The following is a 22,258-nucleotide window of genomic DNA, read 5'->3' as shown; positions in this document are numbered from 1 at the left end:
CTTGATTGGTACACTACTAAGCATCCAGGGAAAAACAAAAGATGGAGTGAATGCGCGTTTGGATTTGGTTGACATGAAGATCCGAGAAGAGTTGGCACCAAGAGAGATTGGTAAACGTACTTATTTGCCCCCTGCATGTTACACAATGTCCAAACAAGAGAAGATAAGTTTTTTTCTTTGTTTAAAGAGTATCAAGGTACCACAAGGATACTCTTCAAATATCAAGAGCTTAGTGTCAATGCAGGACTTAAAGCTTGTTGGACTGAAGTCTCACGATTGCCATGTCTTAATGCAACAATTGTTACCAGTGGCAATTCGTGGAATTTTGCCCAAAAAAGTTAGGCAGACCATAACTCGATTGTGCTCATTTTTCTCGTCAATTTGTAGTAAAGTCATCGATCCTACAAAGTTAGATGAACTTCAAAGCGAAATTATCATCATCTTGTGTCAGCTAGAAATGTTTTTCCCTCCATCCTTTTTTGACATCATGGTGCATTTACTTGTTCATTTGATCAGAGAAATAAAGTTGTGTGGACCAGTATACTTAAGATGGATGTACCCTATTGAGCGTTATATGAAGATTTTGAAAGGGTACGTCAAAAATCAATATCGTCCAGAAGGTTCAATGATTGAAAGATATATTGCTGAAGAAAGTATTGAGTTTTTCTCTGAGTATATGACTAAAGCAAATCCGATAGGAGTCCCTCAGACATCATGGTTGAATAGATATTCTACAAGTAAAACCATCCGAGGTGTGAATGTGGTGACGAAAAGTCGTGAAGAATTTATGCAAGCACATCTGTACATATTAAACAACACAGATGAATGTATTTATGTTTTATTATAATTTTCATTCAAAATATACGTTTCTGGATTATTCTGGACTGTTCTGGCTGTAAATATATATGCAGGTCTGTTTCTGTTGTTGGGAATGTTGCAGAAACAGACCTCATTTTTTTAAAAAAAAAACAAGGATATATGCCTCGGTTCAAGTCAAAACCGAGATAGAAAAGCACCTTATGATCTCGGTTATAACCACACCAGAAGCAGAAAGTTTTGTGATGAGAAAAAAAACGGACTCTACTGCCTCAGTTCAAGCTACAACCGAGGCAGTAGGGTGGGAAATACGGCCTCGGTTCCCCTAAACCGAGGCATATAGTCCTACGAAAAAAAATAAAAAAACCAAAAACTCTACTGCTTCGGTTATGGTTGAACCGATGCCAAATCCTCTTCCTTTATGCCTCGGTTCACACCCGAGGCCAAAAGTATTACACTTTTTGCCTCGCCTGAATATGTCTCGGTTCGAGAACCGCTGCCTATAAGAAAAAATGACCGTTGTCATTTCTCTTGACTATACTAGTGGTAGGGTATTTAATTCCAGCATGTGATAGTTTAAGTGGGAAGGGCTTGAATTATTTTCCAAAAATTTATGTAGGCAAAGAAAATACTCTATGATAGAAATCCCACAAAAATTAATCGAAGTTTAAAAACAATATTTGTCAATATGCATTTATTTTAATTTTTGAAGAAAACAATGTTCCGCATGTAGGCTTCATTCATTCTTTTTCTTAAATAGGTAAGCATGCTTTAAAACAACTTTCTATTTTTAGGGTAAGAAAATAGGTCGAGTAAATAATAATTGATTTAAACGAAAACTTATAAACTTCAAAATGTTTATTCAATAATTTAAAGATCCTTCTATTTGTTGTTCTAGGGTCTATATAATATATATATATATATATATATATATATATATATATATATATATATTTAAAATTTTGGATTTGTCATTTATCTTTTTTATGATCAGCTTCTAAGTACCTTGAAAATTTAAAATTTAAGAAATCAGACTTTTATAGTATAAGCCTTTTTTATTATTATCCTGGTTCATTAGCCACATTTCCATCTCTCTCTAGACTTAGTTTTCCTTCTTCTTCCTCTGCCTTCTCTTTACAATCCATTCCCACTGAACCATTCAATCTTTGATCAGTAGGTGCTCAAGCGTTCACCGCGCAAAGGGCTCCATAACTGACCGAACAATTTCTTCATTCTCACCAGGTAAGCTGTCTTACTTTCTCCTCCGTGATTTTGGAACCTAGGGCATGCATCTCTTCTGGTTGCATGTAACTAGTAATATTCCTTTCCATTTCCTCTGTTCATTCTAGCTCCAAGAGCTGTTTTCTATCACCAATTTGGTGAATGTAGGGTGTTGTGCGTTTTGTTGTGAGAGGTTCTGTGGATTTGCTGTTGTGAGTTGTACTGTGAGAACCCTAGGTAAGGGGAGCTGGTTGTTTGTTTGATTTTGTTTTATAAATGTGTATGCATGTTGAATTCTGAACTAGTGTGTTGTTTGGACTGCATTTTTTGGTTTTAAGCATTTGGGTGTGATGGAACTGTGATGATTGGTGTGTGGATGAACTTAGTTACTGTTAATTAAGCTTGTAGGAAGTGTTTCTGGGTAAGATTTCTGTTGTAATCTTATTTAGATAGACATTTTAACAATTAGGAAGAATTTTAGGTCATTTTAGTGGAAGTGAGGTAGTGAATTTGAGAAGGTTGGTCTCGGTTTGTGTTCTTGCATAGCGATCTGGGGCCGCTATGCGAGAGGGTGAGGTCTGGTACCTCTGCGAGTTAATTCGCATAGCGAGACAAGTCGCTATGCGAGGGACTTCGGGTTTCGCCTTGCGATTTGGGTGCGCAGAGCGAAAGGTCTGAAGCAGTTGCTCTTTAATTACTTTGTATTGAGTTTGATTAAACTAGTAGTGGTATGTATTGTGAATTATGTTTGAAGGTGGATATTAGTATATAATTGAGTATGATTATGAATTCAATTCCATATAAAAGTATGTGATTCAAAGTGGTGAAAGTAAGTTTCATGGCAAAATCTCTTGGTGAGATTCTAGGTTGTTTAGAATGAAAGTAGGAGCTCAGTATTGGGGGTCATCCTGAAACTCCAATGGTCTATCATTCTCATGTAGAGAGGATTGAACCATGTCGTGAGGAGTAGTAGGAGGTCTTAGTCTTGGGAGCTTCTAGTATGCTTCAAGGCCCGGAACAAGCTAACCTCGTGAGTGTGGTAGGGTGGGGAACCCAGGTATCATAAGCCACCATGAGTGCAAGACTCGTCATAGCTCGACTATCATTCTAAAGTTCGGACGAGTCAAGTGTAGTACACAACATGTTAAGATGTATGATTTAGCTTACTTTGATTGAAATTGAATCTAGTATGTTATACACTGTTATATTATATGTTTCGTTTACTAGCTCACCCTTCTGCTTGTTGTTGTGTCTACTTGTGTGTGGTGTTTTCTGTTGCAATTATCATCCACTTGGATGTGAGCAGAGGTAGATGAGGTCCCTCTAGAGCATGCCTTGGAGGGAGATGATGGTGCTACTTCAAAGTTCCTTAGGACTCCTTAATGGGCTTAATATTATTTTAAAAAGTGTAGTTAGGATTTCATATCCAACTCTTTGTATTTTGGAAGACTTTTGTGCTTGTAGTTTAACTTCCTAGTTTTTGAAGGATGACGATAAAATCTTAATATGCTATTACATGTCATAATTGTTTTATTATATTATACTTCATGACGTCTTATTATTATATATTCTTGCTATATAATTGGGATGTCACAATGAAGGCCAATCATACATATAATCATGGTTGAGGTAAGTTCTCACAAATGATTTTTTTTTTCTCTTTTCTTGTGTTTGAGAAGAAAAAATTATTTTTCTTTAGATTAAGCTACTTGTGATGTTTTAATTAAGGTTTGTGTTCTGAAAAACTCATTGAACATTTTTATGTATTCGACTTTCAACAACTTTTAGTCCTCACCGCACGCACCAACTTGTCTATCTTGAATTATACCACCAAAATCATAATCAATATAAATTCAACTTTCAACAATTTTATCTAAAGTTAAATATGAGAAAAAAAAAATAAAACATTCAAGAGACTACGGATAGTAATTATGAGAGATATGGAAACACATAAACAAGATAATATTTAGGTAAGGGAATGTAGACAGAGAAAAAATTTCGTCTAGTACAATTGAATGTTTAGTTATGGATGAAATATAAAATACTTAGTATAACACTTTTATAATGTAATTGATATTAATATCCAATGGAATGTTTAAAATCATTGTGAAACAAAGTAATTTGGAAATATCTTTAATAAAGTGTGTGAAATTTGTAATGCTACCTGCATACTACGAGTATTCAAATAGTACGGTTTCTGCCAAAGTTGATAAATAAAACATCCCTTTGAGTATAAATGTAATTTCAACCTATATAAGCATATTATATAAATGGATTAAAGCACCCTAATATTCTATTTATATATATATTCTGCTAATAAAAAGAACTAAGTGTAAAAAGCTAGATGCAATGGGTACTTACAAATTATGTTTAGATATTTACAATTATTTGGAAATGGGTTAGATGTTTATTGATGAGTTAATTTATAACTTGTGTTAGTGTGTTAGGTTTGTAAATATGTAACTTGAGTGCTAATTTGTTATTCGAACACGATGTTTAAACTATAATATTTATTCAAACATTCAATTGGTTGACAATGTTTAACACTTAAGCTATAACTTATAACTCGAGTGAGAAAAGACACATCATTCTCTCTCTCTTTAAGCGTCTTATCGCTTAAATATTACATTGTACACTTAAGTGATAATAGTTCGTGGTGATTCTCTTCCATTTGGAATCATAACCTTAAGTGTCCTATTCGTTTATGAAGTCCTAAGATCATAACTAATGATGACAAACAAATCTTCTCTTTTGGATATTATTCAAACTCGTTAAAATTTGATGAGTAGTCCTTACATTGTCAAAGCATAGGTATGGAGATGAATATGAGTATGTAGATATCATCTTGTCTTAATTTTTAAATTATTAGTAGCGAATTAGCTCAACAAATTTATTACCGAAGTGTCTACTACACAAACAAACAAAAACAATAAAGAAACCCAAAAAAAATAAACAGTAGAACTAAACGTTAGAGGAAGAACAAGAACGAATCACATAGATATAACATGGTTCAATTGAAGTGTTAACGAAGTTCAATCTAAGTCCATAAAAGAATTCACTATTTTTACTCATAATTATTATGTCTAATTGTTATTTGGAAGAGTGTGAGGATGAGTATATATACCCATTATTTGACAAGGATGAGAATGTGATACAAATTTCATACCTAGTGGAGATATGAATTTTTATTTCATGGATGGAGACAAATATGATCAACCTCATACCTATATTGTCTCATTATCATCCTAATAATAACTTGAGTGAGGGACTGATAGTAACATTCTCTTCTTCGATTAATAAGGTTACTTAAAAGAGAGTTTCTTGCTTAAGTGATATGGGTTTGTTTACTTATAGTTATTTCATTTTAAAGGTGTAAAGTTCATGTTTATGAAATGTATATGATGGAATTAAATGAATTTTAGATTAATGTCTTATTGAAATAAATGAGTGCCTTAATTTGAGATATGCAATAATGTATTGAGTGGATGAGAAAATACAAATACACAAAATGGTAGTCAAGCTAAGTTTTGATTTGTAGTATTTAATATAAAAAGTTATTATAATGGGTTTGGGTAAGAAAATTTGAGAGAGTAATTTATTTATTTGGTTAATTTAACTTTTTTAAAGCAAAAATGAGTTGTTTAGACGAGGAATTTAAAAGAAAATTTAAATTTAATTTTTTTGGAAATGTATTTCAAAAACTAAAACAGTAGAATTTAAAACTCACTTAAAAAAAGAAGGAAATTGAAATTTCACAACTAGTCACTCCCTTTCTATGTGTCAATTTGATATATGGCCCATGAGTCAGACCTAATCTACTCTTAAATAAGTCCCATTTTATTTGCCAACTCTGCTCCACCCGACTTGACTTGAGCTTCGATTGGGTTGACTATACTCGACGATCAAATTGGACTAACTCGAATCAACCTTCGACCCTTCTGGCTTGGACCAACTAATTTGGACCTTTGCCCTGAATCGGCTCAACCTTCACCCAAGCCGACACAACTTGACCTCCAGTCTAGTTCAGCTTGACTCGACCTTCGATTTAGGTCGACTCGACTCGACCTTCGACTTAGGTCGACTCGACTTGACATTCGATCTAGGCCACCTTGACTTTTTAGCCAGAGCTGGTTCGATTCAATCTTCAGCTCTGACTAAATTGGTTAAACTTTCAGCATGCATTGACTCAACTCAACTCGATTCTTCAACCCGACCGACTTGACTCGATCGACTTAACTCAACCTTCAATACGAATGGTTTGAGCTTAACTTTTAGCCCTTGTTCACTTGAATGAATTTGGGGGAGAGTGATTGAATGAATTTGAGAGGATTTGAAAGTAAATTTTGTTGTTATTTATTTGAATAGATTTGGAGGTAAGTGAGAGTGGATTTGAAAGTAAAGTTTGTGAGAATTAGTGTAGGATTTGATTGATGTGACATATTAAAAAAATTTACTTCTAAATTAATTCCAACATACCTCCAAATTCACTCAAATAAACAACAAAAAATTTACCTTCAAATCTTCTCAAATCTATTTAATCATTCTCTCCAAATCCATTCAAATGAACAAGGGCTCAGTGCGATCTTAATATTTTAGCTTTCGTTACTCTTTTGGTTTTGTGAGCTTTTTCTTACATGGATTTCTTGACGTTATTAGTTTTTCTTTTCTCCAACCCATATGCATTAGAGTCAAGGCTATGGGCTACGTTAAATCCATAACTCTACACTCTTTTCATATTTAAAAAAAATTAAATTGTTAAATATTATTTTAAGATTTAAATTTAACTAATATTTTCTATAAATTTTACTTTTAAAATACATATTTTTGAAATGAAGTTTTATTTTAAAAAAACTTTAATTACTTTTTCCACAAAATAAAATTAAAATGTAAAATATTGTAATCACTCTGTTCAAATAAAATACTTAAAAAATAATTAAAATTTAATTACAAGTAAATATTACGTGTTTTAATTTTTTTTATTGGTTGAAATCTCTCGAACAAATACAAGGTTAAGGAAAAGACATATCTCAATTTTATCAATAATCTAAATCATATGAATTGAAATATCAAATGTTGAGGTTGAGAATAGATGAATAAGATTATTGCAGTTTTATTTTATGTAATGAAAAGGATGGCCTTCATGCCGTAGAGTTGAGTTAAATATACTACCATAAAGACTTCGGCAGTAGATATTAGTCCCTATGACGCATGTAAGACGTTAAATTATTTTTATTTTGATAATGAGATTTAAACACCAATAATATTTGGGATAAGTCAGGTATATTGTTTTTGCATGATATAAGATGATTAGATTAATAATAAGAATTCATGTTGATATTTTATATTATATATATATATATGAGGAAATTTTTTATTATAATTTAAAATCATTGGTCTATTTCTAATTTTGTATTATTAAAACTACACAAATACTATAATATTTTTTAAAGAGTTGTAATTATTTGGGTAGGGCAATAAAATACAGCGTTTAAGCAGCGTATAGAGCGCAGCAATATCTGAATGGCAATCTAATGAGCAGTGTGGGTCCTTCATCCTCAAACCAAACACACTGTTTCATACGTTGAGACAGTTGGCTCTCGTTCAGACAAATAACATTATTAAATGTTTTACTTTTTCCACAAGAAACCTTATTTTCTGCTATTCATGATCACCTCCTAATTCACAAAAGCTTAATCACCTTAACCTTTTCCCTTTTGTTTAAGGAACAATACCAAAACTAGCATATACTTTTCTTTTCTTTTGACTAATACCTCTCAATTCTTTTTCCTTAAAAAGCTTATCATCCCAACATATATGGACTAATCGTTATAATGAGCAATTTTCATATATATATATATATATATATATATATATATATATATATATATATATATATATATATATATATATATATATATATATATATATATAAAATTAAAAACAAATTTCTCATTAATAAAATATTCTAACAATAATATTCAATGAATTTTTTTATCTACAAAAATTGAAAACACATAAAAGAAGAAATTATAATTATTTATGTATTCAATTAATTGATGGTGTGCTTACTATGTAAAATAAGTCATAAACCATGAAAAAATGATATTAATACTAGTTGTAGAAAACATTGTTTTAGTTCAATTTTTAATTTTTTGATAAAGATTGTGATAAATAATATTTTCAGACTTATACGTGTTAGTTTTTAAAAGATACTTTTTTTCATAACTGTTAGGTATCAATATGTATAATAATATTTTAGTTAAATTAATATCTTGAAATATATTAATCATTTATCATTACATAAAAAATATTATTAAAAATTAAAAACAAAAACAACATAGTAAATTTGGTTCAAAAGTTTAAAAAAATTCTAAACATAAAAATTTATACCTATTATAAAAAAAAATCAAAAGTAATCCTACATGGAATAATATCATATTATTTATAATGAGTTTTAGTTTCTAATTTTAAAGAAATAACTTATCCGCTTATAAATATAAAATTACTATTATATACCAATATTAATAAAATTAAATACCATTTAACCCAATGGATGCTATTGCTATTATAAGTAACACATCCTATATAAGAATCTAAACTATCAGAGTGTAAATACCCTCATCTTAACAAGTACTACACCACACGAGATCTTAGAATTGAAATAAACTTTATTAGCACTAAATTAAACTATTTTATCTCTACTAAATTATTATTGGATTAGATTCTTAAAAAAAAAAAGATTAATTATGATGAGAATGGATGAATTAAGCTAATGTGAAAACATGGGACCAAAATTCAAAGATCAAACATATACTACTACCTAACGAAGCTGCGCCTAATTGGTGGTTACTATCTCTACTACGTAGCTTAAAACCCTACTTTAGAGTATATACAATAGTAAACGATAAACCCTAGAAAGTAACAAAATGGATCAAACGTCGTTCTCAAACTCATTATAGTTAAGAAACTTGTTTGTTAACACAAATATGATTACTCATAATTATATTTTAATGTTCTAATGAAATCCAAAAGTGGCATGCCACGCCTTGGGAGTGTGTCATTCATATCTGTATCCGTGTGAGAGTGGGAGTAAAACTCTACTTTTTCTTATTCAAGTCAAGAAGAAAAAGTCTTGTTCACATTCTCACACGAGACTAAACCATGTTGATAATATCATAAAGAGAAAAAAAAGAGAGTGATGTTACTCATGAAAATTACTTTTTTTGTTCTCATACAAAGCAATCATCTTCGAATCAGTTAATTAGCATTAAAGAATCTAATAAAGTTTCTGATCTTTGAAGTTTTTAATTAATTATCTGAGTATAGGTACCTTCAAGAACCCAATACGGAAATATAATCCAAAATTTATCACTAAGCATCCAAATACGTGATGCAATACAACTATACAAGGATCAATACCTTTTGCTATTTATCTTGGTTTTCAAAAATGAAAATAAAAATAAAATATAGGGTGGTGGGGTTGGTAATTAATGTGCTTCTTTGACACAATATTCAAATGATTTGATTTTACTATTGCCAGATACCATGGAATATTCAGCAGTCACCATTAAATGTATTATTTCTACGAAGACTTTTATGCTTTTAATTACATAATAATCGACCCCGAATCTAAATTTTACATTAATTATAGTGAAAATTAATAATTTCTTTAGTTTTTTTAAATAATTAACTGATATATGACCAAATAATGTATATAAATGAAAGATATTCTTCACTTTTTAAACTATCTTTCATAATTGACGGACAACCAAACTGAAATATTAGTAAAATGATGTTCATAGTTTTGAGGTAACTTGTTATTGCGTTATTATTAAATAATTTAGAAACATTTAAGTCTACAAATTCTTCGAAAATGTATTAAAAATTTTACGTTTGTTCTGTTTTAAAAATTAGATCAAATCGGTCTATGGAACTGGTGAGTAAGTGAATTTACGGTTCAGGGTTCAGATAATCAGTTAAAAGAAAATCATAAACCAAGTATAAAGAATAATAGGTAGAATAGAATAACTGGAAAAGTGATCAAAGTAAAACTAATAAAAATGAATTAATTAAAAATATTTAATAATATTTAGTTTTATATTCTTACTTAAAAAATTAAAATCAGCCTAAATTATTTTTATTTTCTTTTCATTCTACACATAAACTTGTTATTAATAATAAATACTAAATGCATTGAAATTTTAATTTGAATAATGATGACATATTCTACTTTAACTTTTAATTATAGGGATTTTAAATGTTAATAACCTGTATAAATTTGTGTTTAATTTTAATTATAGAAATATGATATTATATTTTTATATTATTTAATTATTGTAATAATTTTATTAATATCAGTTGGATACTGATTAAATAATTGAATGTTGAAACAGTGTTTTAACTAGTGCAAAAGACCATGCTTTTTTAATATATTTGTAATGTGAATAATTAAAGTAAAATACATAAGAGCATCTTGATACGAAGAATTTCCCATTGGGATTCTCAAGTGAGTAACATTTGTATATTTCACTTACTTTTATTAAATTCAACTTAAACATTTCATAAATCCAATCTAATTTTTTTAATTTCAATATCTAAAATGTCTCTAATCATTATATATTATTAGTTATTAACTTATTATTTCAAACTTACTTTTTCTATTGTGGTTAAATCCATTTTGATTTTATCATTTTACAAATGTAAGTTTAGTCTTTATACAAATGTAAATATACTTTTAGTGTATACTAATGTATAATCCAATTTGTAATAAAAAAAACATTAACGTATCCATCAATACTAGGAATATTTTAATTTTATTCACGTAGAATATTATATAGTAATTTTAGATAATGTCTTTTAACGTTTGTTACCACTGAAAGCACCTTTTTACATTTTTTAGTTCATGTTTCGGATGTGTAGGGCTGTGTTGTTCTAAGTCTCCCAGTCTTCCTGCGATCTTGCCTCAGTGGAGGATCCTCTTCTCGAACTTTATCTTTCCTCTTGATTCGGAGGGGTGGAGACCTACAAAAGATTCTCCGATGCCAAAGTCAATTTCAGAGCAGTGGCTATTTTTTAGTAGTAGTAATAAATGTGTATTCAATCTAACCTCTCTACCACTCACCGTGAACCTGTATTTATAGTTTTCGCTATGGGCTTGGGATTAGTGAAAAGTTAATCACGGCCCAATCAGCCCAATAGCTTTCTAATTTCTACTTACCTCTAAACCAGGTTAATTTACTTAGGTCACAGCGATCAGTGGTTTGGCCGGCCATCGTGATATGGGCGTCCGCCCAAGAGATACGGGCGTCCGCCTTACCCACGGATGACTCGGGAACCAAATTGGGCGGACGATCCTCTACGCGTTCGTCCGATCCTTCTTGATACCAGACGTTTTCGTCTCTCTCAGCATCTTCAGGGGCGACCCTTCGTACGGCGTCCGGGACCTCCTAATACTTATTGTGAGCATGGAAAATGCGGGGTGTGGTATGGGCGTCCGCCCGTGCGAGCTCTCGGATGTTTCTCTCACAGAGGTTCTACCCATTTGGGAGAATTCATTTCGCTGTGCAGCGCCCGGTGCTTGCTTCGCCATTAGGGGAGAGTTTATACGGTCTAGGTTCAATCCGTACCTTCTTGAGCGGTCGAGCATTTATCCTTCCGGGTGTGGCCTAGGCACCGAACCGGCCGGACGGCCTTTACCAGGGGCGTCCCTCGTATGCCGTTCAATACTCCCTGGCACACAATCCGGCACTCTGGGCGTCCTTTGTATGGCGCCCGGCACTTCCTGGCACACCATCCGGCCCTCTGGGCGTCCTTTAGACGACGCCCGACACTCCCTGGTACACAAGCCGGCCCTCTGGGCGTCCTTTGTACGGCGCCCGGCACTCACTGGTACACAAGCCCCCCAAGTCCTAGTGCACATAGTGAACGTAGGATTTTCGGATACGGCGCGCGTTGGGTCAGGAGCTCGCAATTGGGCTTTATCTAGTGGGCTTTTTGAATTTGGATATTAGGCGGGAAAACACGTGGCGCATTCCCATTGACGAGAGGTGAAACGTCGCCAAATCTGCGGCGTTGATCGTGCCAAATCTAAACGGCCAGGATACGTCTAACGGTTATTAACTTTGTCCTATAAATAGTGGTTTAAACGGGGTCATTTTCACCTATCTTCATTACTCAAGAGTTCAAGATTCTTTTTCCCTCAGGTAATAAATGGCATCCGTGTCCGTTGAGTCAGGTTCTGTGTCGTCGGGCGGTGTCCGGGAGGGGTCGGCGCGGGGCGACAGCGGCGATTCTCCTAGCTCGGTTTCTTCTTATTTTTTGGAGGAGGCGGTTGGGTCTTCCGGGGGAGACCCTGAGTCACCGGTTTTGACCAACGACCGTATCTTCCACGGCGTGGCACTGTTCCTGCTTAAAGGCGGTATTCGCGTAGTCGGGTCACCCTTCGAGCCGGATGGTCAAGGGACGGTGGTATCTGAGTTGGCACCCGTCGTTCCCAGCCGGTATGCTTCCTGCTATGCTTATCGCAAGGAGTTAGAATGGAGATTCCGCCATACCCATATCGTCCGGGATGTGGAGGATTCGAGGTTAATTCGTGCCGGGGTGACTTTATTAAACGAAAGGGTCTTTCATGATGGGCGGTCTAGTCCATATGATTTCTTCTTCATGTACGTGACCTTCTTCACCCATCTTTTTATCCGGGTGCCCTTTACTGAATTTCAAACGGCCGTTCTTCGAGAAGTTAATGTGGCTCCCACGCAGCTGCATCCCAATTCATGGGCGGCTGTGCAGGCGTTCATGGCGATGTGTTCAGCAGTGGGTGTCACTCCCACCATCCCGGTCTTCTTTTATTATTTCGCAGTCCGCCTTTCTCCTTCTGGCGGTTGGGTATCGTTTAGGTCGGTGCGGGACAGGACCCTTTTCCGCCCCTTCTCCGACTCCTTCAAAAATTTTAAGCAACATTATTTTAAAATAATCGTTGACAAAGCCGGCCTCCACGAATTTTCCGATGGTGAAGGGAGGCCGCTGTTCCCCTTCTATTGGACGAGGGACCCTCGGCGCATAAGGGCGACTTCTATCGGGGATTTGACAGCACCCGACCTAGAGGCCGTGCGTACCATTAACACCCTCCCCCGCCGGATCTCCGCCCGTCACTTAGTTGAATGCCTTAGTCTTGAGGATTGTGGACCAAAGGCGTTCGGTATGGTCTTGTCACATTAGGTGTGCTCGTTTTTCGCATACTGACGTTAATTTTTCTGAATTTCTTTGTTTTTTGCAGAACTAATGACGACTCCGGGCCCCCGCAAATCCAACTTCCTCACCATCAGAAAGAAATCCGGGGCCAGCTCGTCGACCGCCCGGCCAACCAATGTTCCAAAAGTGTCGCGCCCGCCTCCTGCCGGCGCTTCGACTGGACGGGTTCCCCCCACTGATAAGGCCGGGGGTTCAGGCGTGAAGGTTTCGGGTTCTAGCCTCCCACCTGAAGTGGCGGCCGTCCAGGTAGGTCCAACCTCTGGGGCGGCCATGACTTCCGCGGATCCTACTCGAAAGAGAAAAGATCCTACTGCTGAGGGACGCAAAGACAAAGAGGGTTCTTCGTCTCGGTCAGCTTCAAAGAAGGCCCGGAAGGACAAGGGCAAAGAGAAGGATCGGGAGAGGGTATTGGCCGTCCCCCTACCTGGCGGCGTTTTCAGCCCGGATTTCAGCATGAGCGACCGGGCAAAATTCCACATGAGCTCTTCTCAACGGGCGCTCATTGAACCCCTCTCCGAGCTGGAGCTAACCAACGCCATGCTAGAGATGTCTACCCGGACTTCCGCTCTGGCCTGGTATCTGAGGAACTTTGCTGATCGCCCTGGAGTGGCGGAGGTCCGGGCCGAGCTCGACAGGGAGAAGAAAAACGCAGCCTCCCTTCAGGTTACCTTGGAGCAGATGGTCCTCAACCAAGACGAATATGATAAGAAGATCGAGCAGTTAGAAGCCGATCTTGAGAAGGCCAAGAGGGAGGCCGCCGAAGGTTTGTCAGCCGCCCTGGCCGAGCAAGAACGTATGGCGGAGGAAAGTCGTCAGCTGAAGGCGGAGGTAACCCGCCTAAAGGAGGCCGAAGCCGAGCGCATCAAGACAAACGAGGAGCTCACTCTTGAAGTTGCCAAAGCCAGGGAACAAATTGTTGAATTAGAGTCAACAATTTTGTTTGAACATGAGGAAGGGTTCAACAAAGCCCTTCGCCAAGTAACTCTTCTGGCAGGCGTACAGGATCCGTTTTCTTTGGGCGTGGATATAGAGAAGGACGTTTTCAACGGCGTCCTCGTGGATTTGAATGCCGCCGAGGAAAACGAACCGACTGCGGAGGCCGCCGGCGGGGGAAAGAATTAGGATTTCTCTTTTTGAATTTTTTGGACGTGTATCTTTCGACCGTCCGTCCAACATCTGGGGTTGTCCAGATGTTGGCCGGGAGATCTTTTTGTAAATCTTGGCGCCTTTTTGCGCAAATGATTAATACACAGTTATCTTTCTAATTTTGCATGTCTTTTTATGCGGCTTTACTCTTGTCAAGTTTTCATAATGGGCCGGCCGGGGTGGGGATTGCTCTTGCTTTTCCCGAGCGGACGGTCCTTCGCTTTATTGCCCGGCCAAGCTGAGTTGATCTCTTTGGAACACTTTTTAACCAGCTTGGTCTTACTAGGAGGACGGTCCTTCGCTTCCTTGCCCGGCCAAGCTGAGAGTCGTTCTCGTTGGAACACTCTTTTTCACCAGCTTGGTCTTACCGGGATGGGCGGCCCGGCGCTTTGATGCCCGGCCAAGCTGAGAGTCGTTCTCTTTGGAACACTCTTTTTCACCAGCTTGGTCTTACTGGGATGGGCGGCCCTTCGCTTTGATGCCCGGCCAAGCTGAGAGTCGTTCTCTTTGGAACACTCTTTTTCACCAGCTTGGTCTTACTGGGATGGGCGGCCCTTCGCTTTGATACCCGGCCAAGCTGAGAGTTGTTCTCTTTGGAACACTCTTTTTCACCAGCTTGGTCTTACTGGGATGGGCGGCCCTTCGCTTTGATGCCCGGCCAAGCTGAGAGTTGTTCTCTTTGGAACACTCTTTTTCACCAGCTTGGTCTTACAGGGATGGGCGGCCCTTCGCTTTGATGCCCGGCCAAGCTGAAAGTCGTTCTCTTTGGAACACTCTTTTTCACCAGCTTGGTCTTACTGGGATGGGCGGCCCTTCGCTTTGATGCCCGGCCAAGCTGAGAGTTGTTCTCTTTGGAACACTCTTTTTCACCAGCTTGGTCTTACTGGGATGGGCGGCCCTTCGCTTTGATGCCCGGCCAAGCTGAGAGTTGTTCTCTTTGGAACACTCTTTTTCACCAGCTTGGTCTTACTGGGATGGGCGGCCCTTCGCTTTGATGCCCGGCCAAGCTGAGAGTCGTTCTCTTTGGAACACTCTTTTTCACCAACTTGGTCTTACTGGGATGGGCGGCCCTTCGCTTTGATGCCCGGCCAAGCTGAGAGTTGTTCTCTTTGGAACACTCTTTTTCACCAGCTTGGTCTTACTGGGATGGGCGGCCCTTCGCTTTGATGCCCGGCCAAGCCGAGGGTGTCTCGTTGGAGCACTTTTTCGATTAGATGTCTACAAAACGAAGTTAGCTTCATAGGAGAACATAGATAACTTGATTCATTAATCATGGGGGTACATTACATCAAGTCATGGAGATTAACTGAAGTAAAACTTTAAATGCGTGGCTTTCCAAGTGTTAGGGATGGGACGTCCGTCCATGCGCTCCAGCCTGTACGCTCCGTTTCCTAGGGCCTTCATCACTCGGAACGGCCCTTCCCACTTGGCGGCCAACTTTCCATGAGCTGGGTTCCGGCGTGCGTCTCCCGCTTTTCTCCATACTAGATCCCCCTCCTAGAAGCTTCTTGGCTGGACCTTGGAGTTGTATTTTTTTTCCACCATGCGCTTGCATGCTTCGGCCCTCAGTGTCGCCCGATCTCGTCGTTCATCTAGAGAATCTAATTCGATTCTCAGCTCTTGGTCGTTGAGACTAAGGTCTTCGACTTGCCGCCTTAGGGATGGCTCCCCTAGTTCTACCGGTAACATGGCATCAGTACCATAAGTTAAGTTGAAAGGGGTTTCGCCAATGGTTCCATGAGGCGTGCATCTGTACGCCCATAGGACTTCTGGTAGCTCGTCCACCCACGCCCCCTTCTTTTCTCCCAAGCGTCGCTTGAGCTCCGAGACTATGGCCTTGTTCATTGCCTCCACTTGTCCGTTCGTCTGGGGGTGTTCAACCGAGCTGGTGACGTGCTTAATCCCCAACCCTTTGAAGAACTCAGCCAGTTTCTTGTCGATAAACTGCCGGCCATTATCTGTGATGATCAATCGAGGGAGGCTGAAACGACATATTAATTTCCAGCAGAACTTCTGAACTTGGGCGGCCGTGATGGTGGCCAGTGGTTCAGCTTCTACCCATTTGGTAAAGTAATCCACCGCTACCAAGAGGAATTTCTTTTGTGCCTGTCCTACTGGAAACGATCCTACGATGTCCATACCCCATTGGGCGAACGGCCACGGGGATGTTATCGAATGGAGGCCGTGCGGCGGTAGGTGAGAGTTGTTGGAATGCTCTTGGCAGCGAACGCATTTTTGGACGAACGCCTTCGTGTCCGCCTCAATGGTAGGCCAGTAATATCCTGCTCTTAATAGCCGGGCTTTTAGTGTCCGCCAACCCGTGTGCAGGCCGCAAATGCCATTATGGAGCTCGTCCATAACGTAATGTGCTTCTGCATCTCCCAAGCACTTAAGGAGAGGGGAAGAAAATCCTCTGCGGTACAGGTCGTCTCCCACCACAAAATTCCGGGCGACCTTCTTGGCTTCGCGAGGGCCTACCATCCGCCCTTCATCCTGACGGGTCATGATTTCTCTGATTTCTGTTCGCCAATCTTTTCCCCCGTCGGACACTACCGAACACTCTACTGAAGGCTGAAGTAGAACCTGCCGCACGACAGTAGTCAACTGTCCCTTTTCTTTTCCCGAACTAAGCTTAGATAGTACGTCCGCCCTCGTATTCTGTTCCCTAGGAATGTGCTGTATGTCCACTTTATCGAACGCTTTTGCGAGGTCCGTTGCTCGTTGGAAATATCGCAATAAACGTTCCTCTCGGACCTGGAAGTTGCCATTCATTTGACCTACCACCAGCTCTGAGTCCGTCCGGCAGGTGATTCTTCTGGCTCCCATGTCTTTTGCCAGCTCGAGGCCGGCCACCAGGGCCTCATATTCGGCCTGATTGTTGGATACCTTGAACTTGAAGATCAATGAATGCTCCAGCAAGAATCCGTTGGGGCCTTCAAGCACGATGCCGGCCCCGCTGACCGATCGACCTGACGCTCCGTCCACATACAAGCTCCATTCGTCCTTGCTTGACGGTGGTAACTCGGCCGCGAAATCCACCAAGTGTTGGCCTTTAACCGATCCTCTCGGCTCATACCGTAAACCAAACTCTGAAAGCTCAACCGCCCAAGCCACCATCCGTCCGGCTAAGTCCGGCTTCCTGAGGATCTTGGAGATAGGAAAATCCGTCCTGACCACCACTTGATGGCTTTGGAAGTAGGGGCGAAGCCTTCGGGAGGCGTGCAACAAAGCTAAGGCCACCTTCTCTACTCGTTGGTATCGGGTTTCGGCGTCTAGGAGCGTGCGACTCACGAAATAAACTAACCTCGGCTGAGGCCGTTCTTGCATTAGTACGGCACTGATGGCCGTTTCTGACACTCCCAGGAAAATGTGCAGATCCCCTCCTGGGACCGGGCGGTTCATTACTGGTGGGTTGACAAGGATGGTTTTTACGTCTTGGAATGCTCGTTCGCACTCGTCATCCCAGGGCGGTCCGGCCCCCTTTTTCAATTTTCGCAGGACCGGCCTCATCCTATCCGCCAGGTTGGGGATAAAGCGGGACAGAGCGGTGAGGCGTCCGACCAATCTTTGAATTTCTTTAAGGGTGGTCGGACTTTGCATTTGTAGTATAGCTTCACATTTATCCGGGTTGGCCTCGATCCCCCTGGAGGTCAACATGAAGCCCAAGAATTTCCCGGCGGCTACCCCAAATGTACACTTGGCGGGGTTTAGGCGCATGCCGAACTTCCTTACTTGTCGAAACACCTCCTCAAGGTCTCTAAGGTGTCCCTCTCCATCTGTGGACCGGACTACCATGTCGTCCACATACACGTCCATGCACCGGCCTATTTGTTCCTGGAAAATCCTGTCCATTAAGCGCTGGTATGTCGCCCCGGCGTTTTTCAGGCCGAACGGCATGACCTCATAACAGAAGTTAGACTTCTCCGTCATGAAGGTCGTCTTCTCGACGTCTGGCCCGTACATGGGTATCTGGTTGTATCCGGAGTATGCATCCAGAAAACTTAATATCCGATGTCCAGAAGCGCCGTCCACAAGGGCGTCTATACTGGGTAGGGGGTGTGAATCTTTCGGGCAGGCTTTGTTCAGGTCCGTGTAGTCAGTGCACATGCGCCATTTTCCGCTGGCCTTTTTCACCATAACCACATTAGCTAACCACGTCGTGTACGTGACTTCCCGAACAAATCCAGCTTTCTTCAGCTTCCCCACTTCCTCCTCCACAGCTTGTCGTTTTTCTTCGCCCATTCTTCTTTTTTTCTGAGCCACTGGGCGGGCGTTCTGGAAAAGCGAAAGCTTATGGCACATTACTGCGGGATGGATGCCCGGCATATCAGCTGCCGTCCATGCAAACAGATCCCGATTTTTCCATAGGAATGCCCTCAGCTCCTTTTCCACCTCCGGGTTCAGCTCCCTGGCGATGAGGGTGGTCTGGGCGGGCTCCCTTCCTATCAAGATAGGTTGGGTTTCTCCAATAGGCTCCAGACGATCCTCAGTATTCGTCCTTGGGTCGAGGTCCGCCATGGCCACCTCAGAGCCGGCCGCCCGTCTCTTTACTGGTCAGACGTGCAACTTCAACCCCGCCGCGTAACACTCCCTCGCCGTCTTCTGGTCCGCCCGGACCGTACAGATTGTTCCCTTTTCGGAGGGGTACTTCATCGTGAGGTGAGGGGTAGAGACGATCGCCCCAAACGCGTTAAGACATGGCCTTCCGAGCAGTACGTTATACGACGTGTTAGCCTCTACCAGCAGGTATCGGACCCTTTTCTCCTCGCTGGAGCGTCCGGTTCCCAACCTTGTTCTCAATTCCACGTATCCCCTAGTATCGACCCTTTCTCCCGCGAAGCCCACTATCTGCCCATCATAAGGGACGATGAGGTCCTCCGAGATATCCATCTGCAGGAAGGTCTTCCAATAGAGGATGTTGACCGAGCTTCCTTGGTCAACCAGAACCTTACTGATCCCATACCGCGCTATCTCTGCCGTTATGACCATCGGGTCGTCTTGGTCAGGATCAGGGGCGTGAAAGTCCTCGTCCGAAAAGGTAATGGGTGGCATGGAGCGGCGTGGCTTGTCCACTAAATGCACGGATTGGAGGGCCCGAACATGTCGTTTACGGGCGGAGGAAGACGATCCTCCTCCCGCGAATCCTCCGGAAATAGTGTTGATATGTCCCCTCAAGGGACGTTCACGGCTGCGGCTTCGACTTCGGCTTGGTCGCCTCTCTGAGCGGGGTCGTTCCGCTCGCGCGCTCCTCGGCTTCTCCTTTCGGTACGTCGACCTTTGAGCAGGCCGTTCGGTTGATTGCGGCAGGCGCTCCTCACGTACGTATTTTTTAAGCTTTCCCGCCCGGATGAGCTCTTCTATCTTATCCCGGAGGGTCCAGCAATCCTCGGTGGTATGACCCATATTTTTATGGTACGCACAGTGTTTGCTCCAATCAGCATTCTTCGGAGTCGGGTTCGCTTCCCGCTCCGGTATCAATTCCGCACTCAGGGCCTCTCGGAGAATTTTCTCCCTCGAGGCATTTAGAGGTGTATACTGTGGGAAACGGGGCCCCTTTCTCTGCTCCCGGGGCCTAGGATCGGACGTTTTTCCCGTCGAAGAGCCGGGCTTATTACCGTCCGTCCTTGGTTCTCTGGCTTCTTGATTCTCTTTTCTGTAGGAGAGTTTCATCTCTTCCACCCTTATCTCGTCCGCCGCCCGTTCCCTTAACTCCTCCATTGTTTTGGGCGCTCGCCTGCAGACGCTATCCTTAAACGGTCCTGGCTTCAGAGCCGGCAGGATATAGTGAAGGGCGAGCTCTGGCGTCAGGCTCTTAACGCGTCGAACGGTCTTCTGATACTTGTCCATAAACGTCCGCAGCGTTTCATCCTTCCCCTACTTGAGGGTCATTAATTCGAATACGGTCAAGTCCTGGGTACTACTGGCCGCGAATTGTTTAATGAACAGTTGCTTTAACCCGGTAAAGTTTTCTATTGAATTAGGGGGGAGAGTATTAAACCATTCCAATGCTTCGTCCTCTAATGAGAGCGAGAACGCCCGACACCAAATGGCTTCATTGCCCATTCGGAACGCCATTGCGTTCGAGAACGTCTGGATATGGGACGCAGGATCCGTTGTCCCGTTATAAGTTTTGAACTGCGGAGCCACAAATTGCTCCGAGATTTGGACATTCATTATGCTCTGGGTGAACGGAAGCAACAAGGCGGATGACGGCTCCGACTTGACTACCATCCGCCCGTCCTCGGCGGCGCTCTCCGCACGCACCGATTTCGCCTTGCTTCCTTCAGCTTCGGACCCGGTAGGCCTCCAGGTGCTATCATGCTCGGTATCCCGGAGTGTGTGTTCTCCCGCCGTCGCCGCTTCCTTATTCTTCGCTCGCTCCTCCCTGCCGTCTGTCTTCCCAACCTCCCGGGCTATCCGGGCTTCACAATCGGCCTTAATGGCCGCCAGTTCGTTCTCATGATGCTGCTGCATTTCATCCATTTTTTGCTGCAGGGCTCGGATCATCTCAATGGGGTCGTCTGTGCTCATATTTCTCGTGGTCACCATTGGGTTTTTAAAATCACACGGCCCCACGGTGGGCGCCAAATGTTTCGGATGTGTAGGGCTGTGTTGTTCCAAGTCTCCCAGTCTTCCTGCGATCTTGCCTCAGTGGAGGATCCTCTTCTCGAACTTTATCTTTCCTCTTGATCCGGAGGGGTGGAGACCTACAAAAGATTCTCCGATGCCAAAGTCAATTTCAGAGCAGTGGCTATTTTTTAGTAGTAGTAATAAATGTGTATTCAATCTAACCTCTCTACCACTCACCGTGAACCTGTATTTATAGTTTTCGCTATGGGCTTGGGATTAGTGAAAAGTTAATCACGGCCCAATCAGCCCAATAGCTTTCTAATTTCTACTTACCTCTAAACCAGGTTAATTTACTTAGGTCACAGCGATCAGTGGTTTGGCCGGCCATCGTGATATGGGCGTCCGCCCAAGAGATACGGGCGTCCGCCTTACCCACGGATGACTCGGGAACCAAATTGGGCGGACGATCCTCTACGCGTTCGTCCGATCCTTCTTGATACCAGACGTTTTCGTCTCTCTCAGCATCTTCAGGGGCGACCCTTCGTACGGCGTCCGGGACCTCCTAATACTTATTGTGAGCATGGAAAATGCGGGGTGTGGTATGGGCGTCCGCCCGTGCGAGCTCTCGGATGTTTCTCTCACAGAGGTTCTACCCATTTGGGAGAATTCATTTCGCTGTGCAGCGCCCGGTGCTTGCTTCGCCATTAGGGGAGAGTTTATACGGTCTAGGTTCAATCCGTACCTTCTTGAGCGGTCGAGCATTTATCCTTCCGGGTGTGGCCTAGGCACCGAACCGGCCGGACGGCCTTTACCAGGGGCGTCCCTCGTATGCCGTTCAATACTCCCTGACACACAATCCGGCACTCTGGGCGTCCTTTGTATGGCGCCCGGCACTTCCTGGCACACCATCCGGCCCTCTGGGCGTCCTTTAGACGGCGCCCGACACTCCCTGGTACATAAGCCGGCCCTCTGGGCGTCCTTTGTACGGCGCCCGGCACTCCCTGGTACAGTTCATATACGATAAATTAGTATTGAACTAAAGCTGTTTATTTTAAAATTAGAGGCCATTAAACTTTTATAAGACACAAAACTAAACAAAAAAAATATGTCTGAAAAAGGATTTAAGCCTATTGATTATATACACAATATTTATTATTAAAATTGATTTGCTACGACCCACTATGTACAGAACCGATTCTTAAGTATACACTTAAATCTTAAGATGATTATTTAAAACTATTATTCTGATTCAATG

General features: G+C 41.4%; 2 protein-coding genes across 2 annotated transcripts; both read right to left on the bottom strand.

Annotated features, from left to right (window-relative positions):
* Positions 1-15,930: 15,930 nt before the first annotated feature.
* LOC108320944 (uncharacterized) lies at positions 15,931-18,951 on the bottom strand. Its single transcript, XM_017552540.2, has one exon. It carries the CDS (start codon positions 18,949-18,951, stop codon positions 15,931-15,933), a length of 3,021 nt encoding a protein of 1,006 aa, XP_017408029.2.
* A 36-nt stretch (positions 18,952-18,987) lies between these two features.
* On the bottom strand, positions 18,988-20,280 carry LOC128193731 (uncharacterized). The gene has a single exon (XM_052867817.1). The coding sequence runs from the start codon at positions 20,278-20,280 to the stop codon at positions 18,988-18,990; it is 1,293 nt and encodes a 430-aa protein (XP_052723777.1).
* Positions 20,281-22,258: the final 1,978 nt, after the last annotated feature.

Source organism: Vigna angularis, chromosome 8 (assembly GCF_016808095.1).
Source record: "Vigna angularis cultivar LongXiaoDou No.4 chromosome 8, ASM1680809v1, whole genome shotgun sequence".
NCBI lineage: Eukaryota > Viridiplantae > Streptophyta > Magnoliopsida > Fabales > Fabaceae > Vigna > Vigna angularis.
The sequence above is the reverse complement of the archived record's forward strand: the minus strand, read 5'-3'. Positions and strand labels throughout refer to the sequence as shown.